Source organism: Tachysurus vachellii, chromosome 9 (genome assembly GCF_030014155.1).
Source record: "Tachysurus vachellii isolate PV-2020 chromosome 9, HZAU_Pvac_v1, whole genome shotgun sequence".
In the NCBI taxonomy this organism is placed as follows: domain Eukaryota; kingdom Metazoa; phylum Chordata; class Actinopteri; order Siluriformes; family Bagridae; genus Tachysurus; species Tachysurus vachellii.
In genome coordinates, this window is record NC_083468.1 from 16,707,822 (window position 1) to 16,730,433 (window position 22,612).

General features: G+C 40.1%; 1 protein-coding gene across 1 annotated transcript; it reads left to right on the forward strand.

Annotated features, from left to right (window-relative positions):
* Positions 1-1,213: 1,213 nt before the first annotated feature.
* On the forward strand, positions 1,214-21,998 carry lonp2 (lon peptidase 2, peroxisomal). Its single transcript, XM_060877976.1, has 15 exons — positions 1,214-1,572; positions 3,464-3,698; positions 6,147-6,278; positions 6,479-6,601; positions 6,695-6,858; positions 7,678-7,772; positions 10,050-10,308; positions 14,047-14,188; positions 16,186-16,336; positions 16,587-16,713; positions 17,206-17,333; positions 18,648-18,766; positions 19,936-20,143; positions 20,334-20,524; positions 21,172-21,998. Exons 1-15 carry the CDS (start codon positions 1,340-1,342, stop codon positions 21,394-21,396), a joined length of 2,532 nt encoding a protein of 843 aa, XP_060733959.1. The 5' UTR covers positions 1,214-1,339; the 3' UTR covers positions 21,397-21,998.
* Positions 21,999-22,612: the final 614 nt, after the last annotated feature.

Sequence of the window (22,612 nt, forward strand, 5' to 3'; positions counted from 1 at the left end):
CTCCTATCTCCGTAATAAACACAGAGATGTTAGTCCCGTCCGAATGCATACATGAAATGACAGACGTCGGCTGAAAAAAATTCTAACTCGGAAAACTAGTCCCGTCCGAATAGTGCTTAAGGCTCTCGTATTTGAATGGGGATTTGAGTTCAGAGTCTAATGTGATGCCCTACAGTAGGCATCAGATTGCCTAGAGTTGAAAGCTACATGTTGCATATTTTGGCAATGTTAATATTCTTGTAAAAAAAAATACCTCCATTGTGCAACTGTATGTAGCAGATTATACAGACTGTGATCAGAAAATACTTCCAGCATTATAACTGTTACATTACTGTAAATAAATAAATAAACAAACAAACAAATAAATAAATAAGGGGCACGGTGGCTTAGTTGTTAGCACGTTCGCCTCACACCTCCAGGGTTGGTTCGATTCCCGCCTCCGCCTTGTGTGTGTGGAGTTTGCATGTTCTCCCCGTGCCTCGGGGGTTTCCTCCGGGTACTCCGGTTTCCTCCCCCGGTCCCAAGACATGCATGGTAGGTTGATTGGCATCTCTGGAAAATTGTCCGTAGTGTGCGTGTGCGTGCGTGTGTGCGTGTGTGTGTTGCCACTCCGTCCAGGGTGTATCCTGCCTTGATGCCCGATGACGCCTGAGATAAGCACAGGCTCCCCGTGACCCGAGGTAGTTCGGATAAGCGGTAGAAAATCAGTGAGTAATGAGATCAGTGAGATAGATAGATAGATAGATAGATAGATAGATAGATAGATAGATAGATAGATAGATAGATAGATAGATAGATAGATAGATAGATAGATAAAACGGCTTTACAGAGTCTACAAATTATAATCATATCAAATTAAAAGTCCCGCACATCACTACGCAATTACGTTAATACCTTCTGACCCATGTAGGAAAAACCTACATAACACACATAAGTAAAATATCAAACACATGAATGCAATTAATATACAATTGAACAATCGAGGCATTAACTAATATGTGAACTTTAATTATATCTAGGGTTTGTTTTGCATTACTGTTGACCCTATGCCAGTTTTCTGCCAGCATTGTATGAAAGCTAGGAAACCACAGAAGCAGGACAAATGATACATTGCCATGTTTTGATCAATGAGCCTCTCTTCGCGTTATAGTTAGATGTCGTTCTGAAATTCAAATAAAGTGGGCGTTACCCGAAAGTTACAGGTTTGTCCCACTGTGTGTGCCGTACTTCGCGATTTTGATTCGCCTTTGCTCCTCACCTGGCGAGTTGTCACTCTTTGTTTACCCGAAGATAAATACGGTTTGTTATTTGTAAACAAAGTGCAAATAAACACTTGACGATGTCTTCCAATGGTGGGATTCAGATACCCAGCCGTTTGCCTTTATTACTAACTCATGAAGGGGTTCTTTTGCCGGGCTCCACGGTGAGAATTAGCATCGACTCGGCGAGAAACATGCAGCTGGTGAAGAGCAGGCTGCTGAAGGGGACCTCACTGAAAAGCACTATTATAGGAGTGATTCCCAACACCAGAGACCCGGAGCACGACAGCGAGGAGCTCCCGTCTCTACACAGGTAAATCCCAGCTAGCACAGCTGGCAACGTTAGCACAGCTGGCAACGTTAGCACAGCTGGCAAAGTTAGCACAGTTAGCACAGCTGGCACAGTTAATACAGTTAGCACAGTTAGTACAGCTGGCAACGTTAGCACAGCTGGCAAAGTTAGCACAGCTGGCACAGGTAGCACAGTTAGTACAGCTGGCACAGTTAGCACAAGTCGCACAGGTAGCACAGAGTACAGCTGGCACAGTTAGCACAGCTGGCACAGTTAATACAGTTAGCACAGTTAGTACAGCTGGCACAGTTAGCACAAGTAGCACAGCTGGCACAGCTAGCACAGTTAGTACATCTGGCACAGGAAGCACAATTAGCACCGCTAGCACGGTAGCACAGGTAGCACCGCTAGCAAATTCTCCCTGTCTAATAAACAGAGGTACAATTAAGCAACATCTAATTGTGACTTACTTATATTTATATAATTATTACTTGTATTAAATTTACTGTTAGGAGTGACGTTAGGTTGTTATTTAGTAATTGTGTATTTAGGGGACAATACTGAACATTGTCATTTATGAATCTTGCCTCACTGATGCACAAGTGGGAAAGAGGGCTGATTTTTCTAGAATTATCTTTGAGGACTTTAACCTTGTTTTTCTGGTTGCCAGATTGTGCCTTATCCTACGCGTTGACAGATACCAAGCATAATACACAGTCTGTCAGTGTTTATACCAGTTTGCTTAATACCGTTTAACAGCGTCTATTGGCCTTTCAAATAAAAAAAAAAGAGAAATAGCGACACACTTTTACTAAGGTCAAATAATTTTGCCTTTCTGAATTGTGAAGATTTAATCATTGTTGAAAGCAAAACTGTGGTTTTTAGGAAGGTTTAAATATTATTTTCCATGTTATTGTTAGTTGTATGTTTAGCAGTGTGGTGGGTTAGAATTGAAGAGATTTGCTGCTTTGAAGTGAACATTAGCCAGAGATAACAGAGTGATTTACTTTCTAATCACCTCGTAATTCTTCTGTACTTTAGTGACATTCATTGTAAGATTTCAGGGAATAAAGATTGAAATAAAACAGCTCCAGTATGCAGATGCTGCTTCCTAAATCATGCTATGAAAATTTGTAATCTACAATATCTGTTAACAACAAAATTTTGTAATGGACTGCAGAATAATGTTTTTGAACTTTATTGTTTAAACAAAAAATTACATTTTGTTTTTAGATTGATGCTCACTTTTCTACAGCCTATGGCTTTGTCAGTATCACTTGGTGGTTGAGAGATTTTTTGAATATTTACTGTTTTCCCACACTTCCAATTTATTGCCTTTGAACAGTAATGTTTATGTTTGTTGTTCTCCCATGTGCTTGAACGTGTATCTTATGCCAACAAAGACTTGCAGAGATATTTGGAATAATAATTTGTTTCCTTCACGTCGTCACATTTTTTGTTTGAGCAGCTAATTTACAGTGAAGACCACAGTCTTGTTCCTCCTATCAGAAGAACCTGCTATTGAAAGCTCCAGCATTATGTCTGTTCCTTATTAGTTCCATAAATCTTGCTAACCCACATAACTTCAGTATTCAGGTCACTTTAAAGTACAAGAGCTGAATTCCATGTTGTATATAAATGCAAAAAGAACAGTAAATACTATAATATCCAGATTGTATAATATTAAGTTGATTATATTATTATACTGATTATGATTTTTATATGATTATTATACTATATGATTATACTGAATCTTTATGAAAAATATTTTCTCCAAATGTCCAATTTTTTTAAGCCTCAGATCTGTGATTCTGTTTGTTTTCCACTTTGAAGAGAAGCTACATGGCTTATAAACATGGTGAGATTCAGTCCATGTAAATCAGTGCAGTCATGATGCCTTGTGTTCTTGCAGCATTGGCACAGCAGGCTTAGCAGTCCAGGTAGTGGGCAGTAACTGGCCAAAGCCACACTACACGCTGCTCATCACGGGTTTGTGCCGCTTCCGTGTGACGCAGCTGATTAGGGAGAGACCTTTTCCTTTGGCTTTGGTGGAACAGCTGGACAAGCTGGAGCAGTACACCGAGGGACAGCAGCTGGATGGAGGCCTGGGAGAACTTTCTCAAAAGTTCTACCAGGCTGCAGTACAGGTGACGTGGGTGTGGGGGTACACACACATTAATTCCTTTTATCGGTTCTGTGCAGTTTCCTCATGCCTCTTTTCTCTTTTGCTTCTCTGTTATCCTGTCAAGCTTGTACTTAGTTGTAGCTGATGTTTTGATTAATATATAGCAATATGGAGATACCCGAGCCATGATTCTGATCTACAATCAGCAACACATCAGTTGGGTAATGGTAAAGGATGGCACAAAGGCCTAGAAAGGAGATTTACAGTCAGGTCCATACATATTGGGACATCGACACAATTCTAACATTTTTGGCTCTATACACCACCACAATGAAACGAACTAGTTGTGCTTTAACTGCAGACTGTCAGCTTTAATTTGAGGGCATTTACATCCAAATCAGGTGAACGGTGTAGCAATTACAACAGTTTGCATATGTGCCTCCCAATTGTTAAGGGACCAAAAGTAATGGGACAGAATAATAATCATAAATCAAACTTTCACTTTTTTTAATACTTGGTTGCAAATCCATTACAGTCAATTACAGCCTGAAGTCTGGAACGCATAGACATCACCAGACGCTGGGTTTTATCCCTGGTGATGCTCTGCCAGGCCTCTACTGCAACTGTCTTCAGTTCCTGCTTGTTCTTGGGGCATTTTCCCTTCAGTTTTGTCTACAGCAAGTGAAATGCATGCTCAATCGGATTCAGGTCAGGTGATTGACTTGGCCATTGCATAACATTCCACTTTTTTCCCTTAAAAAACTCTTTGGTTGCTTTTGCAGTATGCTTTGGGTCATTGTCCATCTGCACTGTGAAGCGCCGTCCTGTTGTGAACACCCTTGACAACAGTTGGCCAGATCATGAACACTCTCCAGGAGGTAGGTGTATGTGTGTCAAAGTCAACAATCAAGAGAAGACTTCACCAGCGTGAATACAGAGGGTTCACCACAAGATGTAAACCATTGGTGAGCCTCAAAAACTGAAGGCCAGATTAGAGTTTGCCAAACAACATCTAAAAAAGCCTCCACAGTTCTGGAACAACATCCTATGGACAGATGAGACCAAGATCAACTTGTACCAGAGTGATGGGAAGAGAAGGAAAGGAACTGCTCATGATCCTAAGCATACCACCTCATCAGTGAAGAATGGTGGTGGTAGTGTCATGGCGTGGGCATGTATGGCTGCCAATGGAACTGGTTCTCTTGTATTTATTGATGATGTGACTGCTGACAAAAGCAGCAGAATGAATTCTGAAGTGTTTCGGGCAATATTATCTGCTCATATTCAGCCAAATGAATCATTCAGAACTCATTGGACGGCGCTTCACAGTGCAGATGGACAATGACCCAAAGCATACTGCAAAAGCAACCAAAGAGTTTTTTAAGGGAAAAAAGTGGAATGTTACGCAATGGCCAAGTCAATCACCTGACCTGACTCCGATTGAGCATGCATTTCACTTGCTGAAGACAAAACTGAAGGGAAAATGCCCCAAGAACAAGCAGGAACTGAAGACAGTTGCAGTAGAGGCCTGGCAGAGCATCACCAGGGATGAAATGCCCTCAAATTAAAGCTGACAGTCTGCAGTTAAAGCGCAACTTGTTCGTTTCATTTCAAATCCATTGTGGTGGTGTATAGAGCCAAAAATGTTAGAATTGTGTCGATGTCCCAATATTTATGGACCTGACTGTATAATATAAAGCCATAATATGTTAAAAACAATAATGCTCAACTTACTGTGTGTTTTATTTTGTTTGTCATCTCAAGTTGGCATTTGATTACATATTTTTTCTTCTACATTTTTATTTTGCACCCATTTAAAGAAATATCTGCATGATAAGGCAAAATAAAATAAGTTAATTTATTCCCAGTTATGACTGTAGAGTCATATGAAAGTAAAAAAACATCTGTATATGTAAAAGTATATGTATAATATGGATATAAATATACTGTTTGCTATATATTACCCAAGTCACTGATGTGTATCTTTTCCCATTTTCTTTCCAATTTGGTCTTTCCAAATCCCAGCCATTAGCTTACTCTCCCTATCCCATGATTGTTACCAGCTGGGGAGAGCAGTTTTCTCTGACACAGTTTTTAGCTGTTCATGGTGCATCACAGGGCACTGAAAACTTGGAGGAAAGCGCCCTCTTCTGCATACATAAGCTCACAGGCTCCCACAATTGGCTAGAGTTTCTCTGATATACACACAGAATTTAATTTCTCCCACCCAGAGAGCGGTGCTTCTTGGTACACACAAGCCAAAAATAATACAGTACAGCTTGTAAATGAGTGATCAGATCTTATTTTCCATTTGTGTAAGCCTGCTCTGGTACAGGGTTGAGCTTGTGGATTTGTTGTCTTGGCAACAAAAACATCAAATCATTAGCAGTCTAATCCATCTAACCCAGTAATGTACATTTGAAGAATATTTCTCATGGCATACTTTTTAAATTTCATTTTGTATGTACAGTTAGTGGGAATGTTAGATATATCAGTGCCCGTAGTAGCGAAGCTGAGGCGGCTGCTCGATAGTCTGCCCAGAGAAACCCTGCCTGACGTGCTGGCTGCAATGATCCGCACCTCCAACACAGAGAAGCTCCAGGTATGTTTTTTCTCCACACTGTGTCTGTAAATTCAAATTGCTATAGGTATCCTTTTGTTTTGGGCAAGCTAAATATTAAGTTTTACCAGATAATATGTTCTGCCGTGATTTCATTTTCCTCACTTTTAGTCTGCACTGAATTCTCATTCATTTATAATTTCTTGTATATATTATTACTTTGTTTTATGGTTTGATGTTAGGTGCTGAATGCAGTAGATCTGGAGGAGCGATTTAAGAAGACTCTTCCACTGCTTACCAGACAGATCGAGGGCCTCAAACTGCTGCAGAAGACTCGTAAACCCAAACCTGATGATGAAAAGAGGGTAGTTCTGTTAGTGCTCACTGTATACTTTATATCTCATCACCTTTGTTTTTTGCCCACTGATGTCATGCCATGTAAATGCTTTGTCCTGCAGGTACTGGTTATCCGCAAAGGCGGTGCGTTCCCTAGTCGTCAGTTCTCTCTTGATGAGGAAGGTGAGGATGAAGAGGGTGATGACATGGCTGTGTTGGAGAGGAAGGTGAATGAGGCAGCAATGCCTGAGTCAGCCCTACGTGTATGTTTAAAAGAACTCAAACGGTATGTACAGCACTTCTGTTTCTGCTTTATGCTTTATGCTAGAATTTTACAAAATGACACACCAATACACACTTACTGGTATAAGAGAGGTTTCTGAACTGTATACACAAGACACAATGAACTCTCCCTCAGAAAAAAAGCCTAACAAATAAATAACAGGATCTTTTGTACAAAAAGCTACAGAGACCAATTTCATGACCAATATGATCTAATAAAACATTTTTTTTTTCTTTCTGTTTTGCTTATTCCCTGTCTTATGCAAATTAAAGTTCTATAACCAGCATATTTAAGAAAACAGTTGTGGGTAGGACTGTGATGTTAACTTGTATCAGGCATGGGGTAATAGGCATCTGATACTAGTGAAAAGTTCACTGGTATGTGTATTATTTAGATTAGCGCTGTGTACCTGATGTGTAGTTGGCACATCCAGTAACTTTTCACGATGCAATATTACTTGGTGCACTAAGAGTGTAAATGGCTCGGGCTGTATGTAAAGCAACACATCAGTAGGATAAGATGAATATACTCTTTGTTGTTGAGATGAAATTGGTGCCACTGCCACATTTTCCACTGTTTTCTCAAGCTTAAATGTAACTGGGTATCAGTTCACATAGAGACAAACACAGGTGTGTATTAGAGAACATAAAAAAATTTGCTGCTGTTACTTTTTTCAAAGGTGCAAACACCACAGGCTTTAATATTAATTACATTTAATATTTCTTTATGACTAAGCCATGATTAAAAGACTTTTTCCAGAACTTGTTTTTTTATTCTCTGCTTGAGAATTTTAGTACAGTAATCTTCTGCATTTGTATGTAGTCTGAAGAAGATGCCCCAGTCCATGCCAGAGTACGCTCTCACCCGCAACTACCTGGATCTCATGGTGGAACTGCCATGGAATAAAAGCACCAAAGGTGAGAGTTTTTTTATACACACACACACACACATACACACACACACATATACAGTGCCTTGCAAATGTATTCAGACCCCTGACCAATTCTCTCTTATCAAATTATAAACTGTGCACTGAAATTTCATTCTGCTAGATATTTTATTTGAAAACAGTGAAACTCAAAATCAATTATTGGAAGGTGACATTGTGTTTTTGTTGGAAAATATCTTTAGGAAAAAAAAACTTAAGTATTTTGCTTGCTTAAGTATTCATCCCCCACATATTAATATTTGGTTGAGCCACCTTGTGTTGCAATAGCTGCTTTAAGTCTGGATACAAATGCCTTGAACACAGCTTTGAACACAGTGATGAAGGGATTTTGGCCCATTCTTCTTCAGGTTGTTCAGATTGGTTGGATTACACTTGTGTGCTGCAATTTGTGCCACAGATTCTCAATAGAATTCAGATCAAGACCTTGACTGGGCCGCTATAGGATATTTATCTTTTTGTTCCTAAGCCACTTCAGTGTTGCTTTGGCTTTGTAATCATTGTCATGCTGAAAGGTGAATTTCCACCCAATCTTCAGTTTTTTAGCAGGCTGAAGCAGGTTTTTTATTATAATGTGATTTCAGTGGATTATGTGAGGAAGAGAACAGCAGAATATTCTGTTATTAGAAAATAATCAATGATGCTTTAATTTTCCAATAAAAAGAGTTTTCATCTTACAGCACAGCAATTTGACAAAACTAACATTCATTCATTCATTCATTCATTCATTTTCTACCGCTTATCCGAACTACCTCGGGTCACAAAACTAACAATAACTAACAAAATGAACAATCTTTGACAAAACTAACACTTATTTATTATTTAAAGATTGAACCCGGCATGTTTTTGATTCCATTTTGTAAAAGATAAAGCTGTAACAGCTTTAACAAATAGAAAGCACTGACAGTGGAGACTCCTTCTATAAATGTTAAATAAATCTTCTTGCAAGATGTGCCACTGTATATAATTTTACTTCTTTCTTTGTTATTTTATTTATTTATTTATTTTTAGATATTTTTATGATTTAAGACTTGAACAGTGTTGTGATATGATGATTTTGTTTTTGTGTGTTAGTTGACATCATATTATAAAGAATATTTTATAGAATGGTACCTTACATATATTGTACTTTTAAAGTACAACAAAATTAAATCTGTTCTCTTTTTCTGTTATTTCTGATATTTTTTTTTGCCGGATGAAATTTAGCAAATTTACGGAATTTGCTAAGTTTCTTAGGTTTATTTTGCTCTTATCTCATGAGGAATGTTGTAGGTAATTTGTAAAGGTAATCAAGCTATTGGATTATAATTATTTTTAATATATAATAGCTATATTATAACAGCTGTTATGTGATAGTTTGCAAGAAACTTACAATATTGGGATATTTTTAATACAGTAAGTGTCATAAAATAAATTGCACTGTGATCATCTTGCCTGTTGTATTACTGCACTGTGCCCGGTGTCCACAAGGGGGAGCGCTTTTTACGCTGTTTACAACAGAAAAAGACAATAGAGCAGTTTTTCCTTGGCTGCTATCCACCAGACATTTGTGATGTTGTGCAACTGGTGACTGATTGATATGTAACTTGCTGATTGATACCAGATGCCTTTATTTTTAAAAAATAATGCAGACAGTAAATTGTCAGTAAATAAAAACAATGTATCCCTTGATTTGATATATAATCATTATGTGAGCTGTTGTAATCTCAGTATGACGAATGTAATGTCAATGGGTATGGAAACATTTGTGTATATTGTTATTCCCCATCAATGACTGATGCCCCCAAACACACACACACACACACACTGTACAATGAACACTGTAGATTTGCATCAGGCCTTAGGAGGAAGATGACACAGGGGAGATTGTCATGTGTATGCAATAGAGAGCCGTATAGGCTGTATGAACAGAATCATATAGTGAAATGTTTGTCCTGCTTTCTTTAAAGATGTTTATTTATTACTTTTTCTGATTTATATACAAAGGCACTTCAGACAGTTTCTCTACCCTGGTTATGTTGCCTTGTGTGGAAAGCTGTGTGTGTGTGTTTGTGTGTGTGCTTTCTGTTATATGAGCTGGTGATGATTCATAGTCCACTGACAGAATGCCCAGATTCCGTTCAGCTCAGTGTGTGTGTGTGTGTGTGTGTGTGTGTGTGTGTACACGTGTGTATAGAGTGAACACTGATTTGCTGTAATGTTATTACTGTTATAATTTATGACTGCTTGCTCCTTGCTTTCTGTTCAGACTGCCTAGACATTCGTGCTGCACGGGTGCTTCTGGACAATGATCACTATGCTCTAGAAAAGCTGAAGAGGCGGGTGCTGGAGTATCTTGCAGTGCGGCAGCTCAAGAGCTCTCTTAAAGGTCCTATTCTTTGCTTCGTGGGGCCTCCGGGTGTGGGAAAAACTAGTGTTGGTCGCTCCATTGCCAAAACCCTGGGCAGGGAGTTTCACCGTATTGCCCTGGGAGGGGTGTGTGACCAGTCAGATATCCGTGGCCACAGGTACACACTCCTACTATTCTAAAGCACAGTATTTTTTCTCCAGATCTGCAAAATTATATATATAATTATTTACCAGGCTTATTATCAATTTTTTTCTGAAATTAAGGGTGTTAAAATAAAGAAAGCATTATTCAGGGTTACTAGACATGAAAGACTTTGTTGCAATATTTTCAGTGTTAATTATTTAAAATACACAACACATCTTTTCCATAATAATGGAAAACCCTGTTCTTTGTGCACTATGAAACTATGAGTATGTGGTTTTACAGTATCTTCCTCTAGTGCAAGTCACCTGAACCGACGTCTCACGATGTTTAAACAGTATCTTTAATAGAGAGAGTAACGATGGCTGACTTGAGCTCACAGAGGATCTGTGATCAGTTCGGCTAAAAAATGAGCCTGAACTCACCTAGTGTGTGGAAAGGAAGAAGATCACACGGAGAAAACTGTCATCTACGAGAGCACTTCTATTCAGCAAGCACTGAGCACTGCAACAAGTACACTACATATTGCTCACAAGTTAATGTTCAAGTCATGATATATTGGGTTCATTTTTAATCCTCACAGCGCTGCTATATTAGATACCGTTTAGATGGCATATTCATTCATTCATTCATTCATCCATCTTCTACCGCTTATCCGAACTACCTCGGGTCACGGGGAGCCTGTGCCTATCTCAGGTGTCATCGGGCATCAAGGCAGGATACACCCTGGACGGAGTGCCAACTCATCGCAGGGCACACACACACTCTCATTCACTCGCACAATCACACACTACGGACAATTTTCCAGAGATGCCAATCAACCTACCATGCATGTCTTTGGACCGGGGGAGGAAACCAGAGTACCCGGAGGAAACCCCCGAGGCACGGGGGAGAACATGCAAACTCCACACACACAAGGCGGAGGCGGGAATCGAGCCACCGTGCCCCCCAGATGGCATATCATTTATAAAAATTAAATGCATTGCTACAGCCGCAGCACATGGAAACAACCAACATAACCAGAGCTAAGCAAGTTATCTCCTATCTCTCAACCATCTGCTAACACTGACTGAAAACTGAGACCTTTCCCCTTAAATATCTGTTGCAATACAAAAGAAAATGATTTATAATTTAGTTGTCTTTAACCAGGAACCTAGTTGTGACTTGTGCAAAGCCAAATAACTCTGTGTAGACAGATTATGACTAACGGAGGACTTTTGGAAAATGATAGATAAACTCCAAAGGCATCAGATATCAGCTGCAATTTCTTATTTGTTACTATTACTGCCGAGGACTATCGCAGAATCTGAAATCTATACTAAATGTGAATCTACAGTCAATGGCTTATACATGCTCTATGAATAAATAAGGTCTGCACCTGGAGTTACTTCTGCAGTCCTTAATCCAAGTTTAAATGGACATTTGAATAGTTCCATACTCCAATAAAATAAAAGTTAATGTAGTTCTGCTGGCAGAGGAATGTCATTATCTTTAACTCCTTTTTGCTGGTTGCATGGATGAAGCCAGGTGTAGGCTGGAGCCTTTGAGACATTACTTATAGCCTTGAGTAATGCGAGGGAACCTGAGCTTCAGCACTCCAAGCTACACTATGAGGTCATCTTTTGATGTTCTGTCTGATCTCTGGTCACTAAGGAGACAGACAGGATTACATGACATCAAGGCCTGCAGGTTAGGACAAGTCCCTGTAAGTTCCCCAGCATTACAACAAAAGTTCTCTAACACAATTTTTCATCTATTAAACCCCAGCATTTATGTTATATTTTTTTAAGATTCTCCAGTTTCCTCTCTCCTACTGAAAACTTGCCAGTAGATGGATTGGTTTCGACAGGGGTAAATAAGTATTTGGACAATGACACAAGTTTCATAGGTTTGCGTCTGTACACCACCACAATGAATCTGAAATGAAGCAATCAAGTTGGGATTGAAGTGTAGACTTTCAGCTTTAATTCAAGGGGTTTACTCCCTTTAGATGCTTTGCCAGCTCTTTACAGCAGTCTTCTGCTCAGTTGCTGCTTGTTTGTGAGCAGTTTTTTGTTCAGTAAGTGAAAAGCATGTTCAGTTGAGTTGAGGTAAGGTGACTGATGCAGCCGTTTAAGAACATGTTGTATCTTTGGCTTAGAAAGCTTTTGGGTTGCTTTTGTCCTGTGTTCATTCATTCATTCATCTTCTACCGCTTATCCGAACTACCTTGGGTCACGGGAGCCTGTGCCTATCTCAGGCGTCATCGGGATACACCCTGGACGGAGTGCCAACCCATCACAGGGCACACACACACTCTCATTCACTCACACACTAGGGACAATTTTTCCAGAGATGCCAATCAACCTACCATGCATGTCTTTGGACTGGGGGAGGAAACCGGAGTACCTGGAGGAAACCCCCGAGGCACGGGGGAGAACATGCAAACTCCACACACACAAGGTGGAGGCGGGAATCGAACCCCGACCCTGGAGGTGTGAGGGCGAACGTGCTAACCACTAAGCCACCGCGCCCCCCTTGTCCTGTGTTTTGCGTCATTATTCATCTGTACTGTGAAGTGTTGTCTTATCCGTTTTGCAGCATTTGACTGAATTTGAGCAGAAAGAAGCTCTATACACAGAATCCTGCTACTTGTATCAGCAGTCACATCATCAGTAAACACAGGTTGTTCATTTTGTTTTTCAGCTTTATGATGGCCTCCTTCACTTGCATCCAAACCTCTTTGGATAGTGCATTGAGAATTCCCATTCAGAGCTATCAAATGCAAATTCAACAACTTCAGACCTTTTCTTCTCTTTTTATTTGTCCTGAAATAATAAGGAAGCACCAATCAGTCAATCCTCCAATTACTTTTGTGCCTGTGAAAATGTTGGGTTATATGACTATTGTTGTAATAACAAATGGCTATAATTTCTAAACAGTTAATGCAATATTTTTGTTCGTTCCATTGAAATGACACTTAAAGTCTACACTTTAATCACACATTGACTGTTTCCTTTAAAATCCTTTGGGGGAGTATTCAATTCAATTCAAGTTTATTTGTATAGTGCTTTTTACAATGGACATTGTCTCAAAGCAGCTTAGAGACACAAAACTAGGGAGTACACAAAATGAAGCCAACATTTAAGGAAAAATTGGTTCACTATACAAATACTTATGGACACGACTGTCTATATGTGCCTAACACCTGAATGTGTCTGTTTGCACGTTGCTCTGTCATGGACTGGGTGTATTCCTGCTTTGTGCCCAGTGTTTCCAGGATAGGCTTCAGATCCAGCTTGAGTGTGAACAGGATAAATTACTTGGTGTAGCAGTTGTCCTGTGTTCACCTTTGAAAATCACCCTGCATTATTTCAGAGCATGAAGATCTGTAGTACACACTCCACCAATGTTTTGTAAGAGTTATTACTGTACAGTAATACCATCAGCACTTCCTTCTTATGTTTGCAATTATGTCATAATATGTTTCCCCTACATAGTCTGCATCAGCTAATCAGCTCCCTGTGAGCTAGACGAGTAGGAGGAAATCCATGCCTTACTCATCTTGGTTTTGTCTTTTCTCCTACATGCTTATCTTGTATTTAATTCTCTGTAAGCTTGAAGGCTTGCCAAACATGCTAAATGTGTTCCTATTAGCTCAAAGCACTGGTCCTTATAGCACTATTTCCAATTACCTCTAATGTATCTCTCCCACTCCTGCCCCTCCTGCCCTCCCACACAACCTAACCTTGCATCCTCCTGTCTTTATCCTCAGGAGAACCTACGTGGGCAGCATGCCTGGACGCATCATCAATGGCCTGAAGACTGTCGGCGTTAACAATCCTGTATTTTTATTGGATGAAGTAGACAAATTGGGCAAGAGCCTGCAGGGAGACCCCGCTGCTGCCCTGCTGGAGGTAAGACGTCCTTTTAGCCCTGTCCTCCGCTGATCCAATAGTTTGTAGTAGTAGAATTCTCTCTTGCTTACTTGAGCAAAAGAAAAATCATTTTGGAGGTGGCCGCTAAAATAAAGACGCCAACAAGAAAAGAAAGCTGTACACTCTCAGGCTGAAAATGGAGCTATGAACTGGGAGATGATAATAAAAGAGGCATGTAGTTGCACTGTAAAAACAGCAGTGTGTTGACCATGGCATGGTAACCTTACACAGGCTGTGTCCCTCTGTCCCAATGTGACCCAGGCCACCGGGGTGTTAGCGTCCTTCTTCCTGGAAATTCTCAGGATGCAGTGTTAATTATGTCTCTCATTTGGTGTGCCACATGAAGAGACCAAAGAGAGTGCGTGCTTACTGACTGTCATTTCATCAGCTGGAAACATTTAGGGCTTTAGTGCCTCTGTATGTGGACAGGTCTACACTGCACTGCATGTAGTATCTTGTTTCACTGTTTGTGTGTGTGTGTATGTGACAACAACATATGCAGGACTTACAGCAGCCTGGTGTGTTTTGCTGATACTTCACTGATAGTATTATCTACCTGTTCGCTCCTGTAAGCAAGGACAAACACAAGTGTTTTTTTTGTTTCAAAATCACTCCTCAGTTATACAAAACAGCTTATGTACATCACAAGACATATACCATCACAATCACAATATGATTATGGGTTAACATCAGAGAACATTTAGTAGGCTTACTGAAAGTGCTTTTTCCCATAGCACATGGACATGTATTGGAACATTTTATAGTTGAAAATGATCTTTCTTTTGGCTGCTGGTTCACTTCAGTTAAATTTAGTTTTTATAGTGCTTTTAACAATGGACATTGTCTCAAAGCATCTTTAGAGAACATAACATTTTTTATTTAAATTTATTTGTATTTATCCTTATTTATCCCTGATGAGCAAGCCTGAGGTGACAGTGGCAAGGAAAAATGTCCTTTAGCTGGTATGAGGAAGAAACCTTGAGAGGAACCAGACTCAAAAGGGAACCCATGCTCATTAGGGTGACACCAGAGAGTGTGAATTTTTATATATATATATATATATATATATATATATATATATATATATATATATATATATATACACACACACACACTGTCCTGTCTACAGTCATATCCAGTCAGTTTGGTGTAACCAGGAGCTCCTGAGCAACTCATAAATTAGCTCATCATTGGAGTTCATTATAGATTCAACTTCTCTGTGCTGAAGCCTTCAAATTCTCAATGAAGGACATACAGCACATGCTGATTCATACCAAAACACATGCAGTGTTTGGTATCTGCTCAGGAAAGACTGACACAGTTAAACCAACACTGAATAAGAAAAAATCGGAACGCTAAAAAGCATCGTTGTGCCATTCCAGTTCTCAAACTGCTCAAAATCTTTAATGTACCAAAATAGCATAATAGCACAAACAGCATAACTGGACTAAAATGTTTTCTAAGCATATGTGGTGCACATTTGCTCAGCCTACTGTTGGTTATTACTTCCTTTTGTATGTTTTTTTTTTATATTTTAATTTTGTTAAATCTTGTTTTCCTGCATCATTTTACAAGCATATTTTTGTCTTGTCATTGTTCTTGGCCCAGTTTTCAAAACCCTTTAGCAGTAACGTCACTGTAGCTCACCGCCGACTGCTGTTTAATGATAGCGGTCAAACAAAGGTACTGTACAATGTTAATATGTCTGTCTGATCCATCTTCATAAGTGAAGAATGCTGTTGTTGGTCACTGTAATGGTGATGCAGTTGCCCTAACTGTCCACTTGACCTCCCCAGGTGTCAGGAATCTCAAGGCAATTTTGGCTTCTGTTGTCTGAATAGTTTGGCTTTCAGCATCTTCATTGTAAATCATCTCAGCTAACATCTAAAATATGTAAATAGGTTCATAGTTTTACAGCAAACAGTGTTTTGTGTTCTGTTTAAGTATTATATCTCTTTCTCTCTGCTGGTAATCAGGTTCTGGACCCTGAACAAAACCACAGTTTTACTGACCACTACCTTAATGTGGCCTTTGATCTCTCACAAGTCCTCTTCATCGCCACAGCAAACACCACAGCAACCATCCCCCCTGCTCTGTTGGACAGAATGGAGGTTCTGCATGTGCCAGGTCAGAGTTCATGGGTGAAAAGTCACAGTAGTGTAAGGGGTGTCAGTGAAATGAGAGCTTTCCTTATTGTGAATGACTGATTGGTCTTTGCTTTATTGATTACTGATGTTCACAAAAGTGAGCACGTTTTAGTGATGCTGCCAATTAGGCAGATGGCTTTGTAATAGTGTGAATGGATAATTGCGTCATGCTTTGTATACTTATTGTGTGTGTGTGTGTGTGTGTGTGTGTGTGACCGTGACCATTCTAGGATACACACAGGAGGAGAAAGTGGAAATCGCTCATCGGCATCTGATCCCCCATCAGCTCGAGCAGCATGGCCTCACTCCTCAGCAGCTGCAGATCCCTCAAGACACCACACAAGAAATCATCAGCAAGTAAATGTGCACGCTCTTTCTCTTATTTACACACTCACCCACGTGCACACATACGAAATAGAACAGAATTGAGAGATTACTGTATCCAGACAGATAAATCAGGTCAGCAGGTTGACTCAGAGGCAGACAGACATAAAGAAAGTGTAGCCACATCCCCACCCACACACTCATCTCCCTGCTGCTACACTACTAGCAATTACTGAGTCAACTTGGCAGTGAGTCTGAATGTGCAGAATAAAACCAAAGCCAACAAAGGTTCTGGGTAGATCCTAGCTGATTTACAATGCATTGGTGTTCTAATAAGGATGATGATCACAGGGAGAAGAGTTGCATGCTGTCAGATTATTACAATTTAGTTATTGCAGTGTCTTCTGACAGATGAAATGAATATAAAAAACAGCATTTATGTGAAAACCCATCTGTGTGTGAGGCAAGACACAAATTCAGGAATGAGTGTAGCAAACGTGACTGAATGTGTGTGTGAATGTTTAGGTACACACGGGAAGCTGGTGTGCGCTCTTTAGAGAGGAAGATTGGAGCCATCTGTCGAGCAGTGGCTGTGAAGGTGGCAGAAGGTCATAAGATGTCAAGATCGGAGTTGTCCAGTGAATCTGGAACAGGTACAATTCTGAAGCAGTAATTATAATGCTAATAATAAGATTTATGGCTTATTATAGTGCGTGTGTGTGCACCTGTGTGTGTGTGTGTGTGTGTGTGCATGCGTGTGTGTGTGAGCGTGCAGTCAATGCTTTAGTGTATAGTATCACAAAGACTGAGCTGGTCAGTCTCACTTACACGCCACACCCCACATAAAAACATATTCAGCTACTAAACAGCAGTTTGCACAATGAAATTTCTTCATGTTCACCGAGACTCATTGTCTGCATATATACTTAATACTCTTTAAGTCTGTTTCTAATGTCCCATGAAATCCCATAAAACCAGATTTGCATACTGAGAATATCTGTAGTCTAAAAATCCAGTAAATTTGAATTTAAGACAGTTTAACTTTAATTAAGCGATTTTAATTTGTACAAAATTAATTTCAGACAATTTAAGACATTTTTTTATGCACCCACAGGTGCCCTGGAAACCCCCACACAGAAATGAGTCATGTATTTCACGCTTTAACATATGCACTCACACATGCTGAACAATGCAGAAGCTTCCTTGACCAGTATGAATAAACACTCTTGCACAGACACGCCCACCATCAGGTTCTTTAGCACTGAGTTAGAGGGAGGAAAGGGTGCTAACAGCCGGCCTCGTGTCCCCTCACCCTCCCCTTGTCTCAGTGCAGCTGCTCGTGTGTAAGTCGAGCGGTCACAGTGCCAGTTAACACAGCAGGGGGCAGGGGAGTCTGTGCTTGATTGATTAAGCTTCTCCTCCTCCTGTCCAGCATGGGCCAGCTACAAAGGCCAACAGAAGGACTGAATGAGAGCGGCTCTCTTAACTCACGCCTTGCTAATTGAACGCGTCTCTATTTCCTAGTAACATACCTATCTGACACTCTGAGTGCAACTTTGTGACTGTGATCAGAGACAAGGGCCTGCTGTTCCAACTCACTGTTTTCTTCTGAATGAACAAATACTGAATGACTATGTTATGTTGTAATTAAAAAAAATTTGTTTGTCACATGACTTATGGGTAGTCAGTGTCACATGCATACTAATAAGTCTCAATAGATTAGCATACACACATGTCTACAACATTCCCTCTCTGAAAATAAGAGGTGCACCTGCTCTCACCCCTCAGTGGGCCTCTGTGCTACCCCCCTCTTCTCCTCCTTCCCTCTTCTCTTGCCCCTGACCTGATGTCTCATACATACCCCCTGTAAAACCTCAAATAATGTCCATGTAATAAAGGAAAAACAAACTGATGTGGTTTCTGTGTATTCTCATAATTGACCTTTCTTTCCCTCTCTATCCCATCAGTTCAGGAGCGAGCAGGGACAGGACGGGATTCTGACTTGGCAGCTCCTCCAGAGATGCCCATCGTCATTGACCACGTTGCTCTCAAAGACATTCTGGGGCCACAGCTCTTTGAGATGGAGGTTAGCACGCAGCCAAATCAGTTCCAAACCGTCCTCTTGGCCAAATGTTTCATTTCCCCAAGTCCTAGCTGAGTGCAGATGTTGCTGCTTGTCTGGGGTTCTGCAATTCAAACCATTTCATAAGGTTTGCGTTGTGTGGGGATGTCTGAGATCCTTTGAAAGTTAGTTTCAATTTTTACCCTATAATTCTCTTATAAAACACAAAAAACTTGTAAGACCTCAGGAACTTTAGGGAGGTTTACACTTGGCAGACTAGGGATGAATTCATACTGCTGTTGATTAAAACTTGTAGCTGAGAATTTCTCATTTCCAAATAGTAAAAAAACTAAAAAAAGACAATGTCTGCTCAGTTTGGAATTCCTACTCGAGTTATGCTGTTTGAGTATCTGCTTTAGTTCAGTTAACATGAAGACACGTTTGCTTATCTGTAAATAAGTCTGTAATTAAGTGTCTAAGTCTGTAACTTTTTTTACTTTCTTATCTTTAAAACAACATTTAAGGAAGTAAAAACACTTTAGCCATTACAGATAACTGACTAGCTTGTTGCTAACAAAAGATGGACAAGGAGCTTCTTTGTAGCTTGAACGCTTGGAGGTTGAAAATGCTCGAATTCTGTGTGAAATTTTCCATTTCCAAGGTAAGGTGAAACAAACTAGAAGCAATGAGCATCTGAGCATCTGAGCTTGAGCATGCAGAAGAGGGCAGATAACACTTTCTTCACTATGTTAGGCTGCATAAGAAGCAGCCCTAAAATATGCAGTTAGCTGACTTAATATGTCCCAGAGCAAGTGTTAGCCTTGACGCTCTCTGCTTGGTGGTAGCGATGGGGAGAGCTGCCTGGTAGTTGGGAATTGCCAGGTGACCAAGTTGTGGAGACAATAACCAACAAACCCGTGTCCAGCAAACATAAAGAACTGGAACAGTGAGACAATACGAATAAACCACATGGGTATAAATGTGTGTGCTCTGACTCCATCTTCCAAAGCTGGGCTGTGTTGTAGAAAGAATTTCACAGTGTTGTGATGTATATGTGACAAAATAAAGGCTTCTTCTTTTCTTCTAAAATTCTTGCGCCGTTATCGATGGGTCAGATATAGAACACAGAAATTTCTATTCAGTCTCTTTGCTTTTACAGTTTGAATATCTTATGCAACTGTGTGTGTTTGTAGGTGTCCGAGCGCCTGACTCTCCCTGGTGTGGCTATAGGCCTGGCCTGGACTCCACTTGGAGGTGAGATCATGTTTGTGGAAGCTAGTCGCATGGAGGGTGAAGGTCAGCTCACACTAACTGGCCAGTTGGGTGATGTCATGAAGGAGTCAGCACATCTGGCCATCAGCTGGCTCCGAAGCAATGCCAAGAACTACCAGTTAACAAACAGTAAGGCGCACACACGCGCACACACACACACACACACACACACACACACACACACACACAGTGCTACCTTTTCATACACATTTATTACTTTTTTTTAATGAGATAAATTACTGTTTATATAAACACTTAGTATTCTCTGTTCTTATTGTGACATTGAGGTCACATTTGGTTTAAGATTATTTATGTGCAGTTGCAGGCTCTGCTGACCCTCTTGAGGGCACTGACATCCACTTACACTTCCCTGCCGGTGCAGTCACTAAAGATGGCCCTTCTGCTGGAGTTACTATTGTAACATGTCTAGCCTCACTGTTCAGTGGGCGTCTGGTGCGCTCTGATGTTGCCATGACAGGAGAAATCACACTGAGAGGCCTGGTACTGCCGGTGAGGGAAAACCTAGGAACACTGTGAAGTTTAGGAAAACTCTACCTGGTTGGCTCACACACAAACATTACACATTCGGGATGGACGGTTCACAAAAAACTAATAAAAAAATAACAAATAGCCTGAACACAAAAACAGCTTGTACTGGGCGCCTGGATTATTATTTTTTTTTTTGTTCCCTGTTATACATTATTCTTTCCATTTGGGTTATATATTGTACTTGTACAACATACAAAGACATCCTGTACAATTGTATGGTTTTAATTTTGTGGCAACAGCTTGGTGAAGGCCCACATCTGCATGCGATGGTCAGGTGTCCACAAATGCTTGGCCATATAGTGTTGATTTTTTTTTTTTTGCATTTAAAAGAAAAAAGTGCTTCTCAGTGGTACAACACATCTTGCTGCTATGACTACAGCACACAGTACTCATTCTGATTGTAGACTGTGTCTGCATTTCTTACCCAGGAACAAGCAGCTATGTATAAACACTGGTAAAACCAAGTAAAATAAATTACGTCGCAAAGAGCTCATATAACTCATTATATGCAGTAACCTTATTTACCCACTAATTAATCTGAATGCTGTTCTTTATTGGAGCTGTAAGTCATATAGTGAAATCATGCCCTGTAACTGCTCTTTCGTCAGGTGGGTGGCATTAAGGATAAAGTCCTGGCAGCTCACCGTGCTGGTCTCAAGCGTGTCATCCTCCCCAAACGTAACGAAAAGGACCTAGAGGAGATTCCAGCCCACATCCGTGCCGAATTGGACTTCGTCCCAGCTAGTACTTTAAACAAGGTTCTTAACGCTGCCTTTGACGGTGGTTTCCCTACTGCAGCTGTAACACATCCACAAGTTAGCAGCAAGCTCTGAAACTGCCAACACTGTCTTCCTCTCTCTCACACACCACTTCATGATTCTTTGAAACTGAAGGCACTAGTGTGAATATCAGGTTCAGCTAATGGAGTTCTGAAACTCTACTTATTTCTACTTAAAAAACCCAGTTTTATTAGATATAGTGTGTGATGATAATATCATTTATTTTAATTCCACTCGCACAGAAAGCTTCACGTTTAGCGATGCACCGATTTCAGAATTCTGATTTGACACAATGAATTATTTCATGCTATGAACATCTGCACGTAAACACAAGAAACAGCGTGTCTTACATGTACGTTGTTGTACGTTTGGAAACAGAAGCTCGGAGAGTCTTTTACTGTGAGGATTGCTGCTGCATCTACACTAATTTTATATTTAATAATGGTGTTAAATTAGTTTGTTACTAATTAGAAATCCTCTGCTACGTTTGAGGGAACAAGTCACTGAACCTGGTTATAATTTCTGATCTGAAATGTAATGTCCAGTAGCTTGTTATTGCATCACTTTATGTTTAAAAAGTGGAACAGTTGTGAAAACGGTGTATTACAATCTTTCTGATTGATTATTAAAAATAATAAAGACTACTGTGAATACTACATTTTGCCCCAGATTATTTTATAATGTTGGTGATATGTCTTTAAAGTTAGTGCTCTGTAATGTCTGAAGGTTTAAGACAATATATCTCACCAGCAGTGAATAAAAATCAAGTCAGTGTAAAGAAAGATGGTAAATCCTACCTTTCCTAGCCTGTTTTAATTGACTTGAAGTAATAGTTTGTGTTCCCCGTCTTCATGGACACCTGCTTCTATATCCAGGTTTGTCCAGTCTCATCTGGCTGTAATGTCAAATGTTTGGATTGAGCTGGTCATGAATCCTTTCGGTCAGCCACAATAAACTGAGCAGTGAAGACAAATTGCCAGAAGATTGCTCATTAACTTAAATCAGTAAAGTCTCATTAAATAATCAGTAGCTGAGGCTTTTCGTTCATTTGACCAGTATACAGTTCATGCTCTACTGACCATATAGAAGTCTTACCTGATGTGAAATCTGAAGTGTCACTTTAATGAATTCACTAAAGCACTTGAACATAACTTAGTTTTAACTTGTGTTTCTGCTCATCACCTGAATGTGCCCATATACCCAACCCCACAGTGAAGCACCTGCGTCTGCTCGTCTGGAAGCCTCCTCATTCCTTGATTCCTCCGAGTTC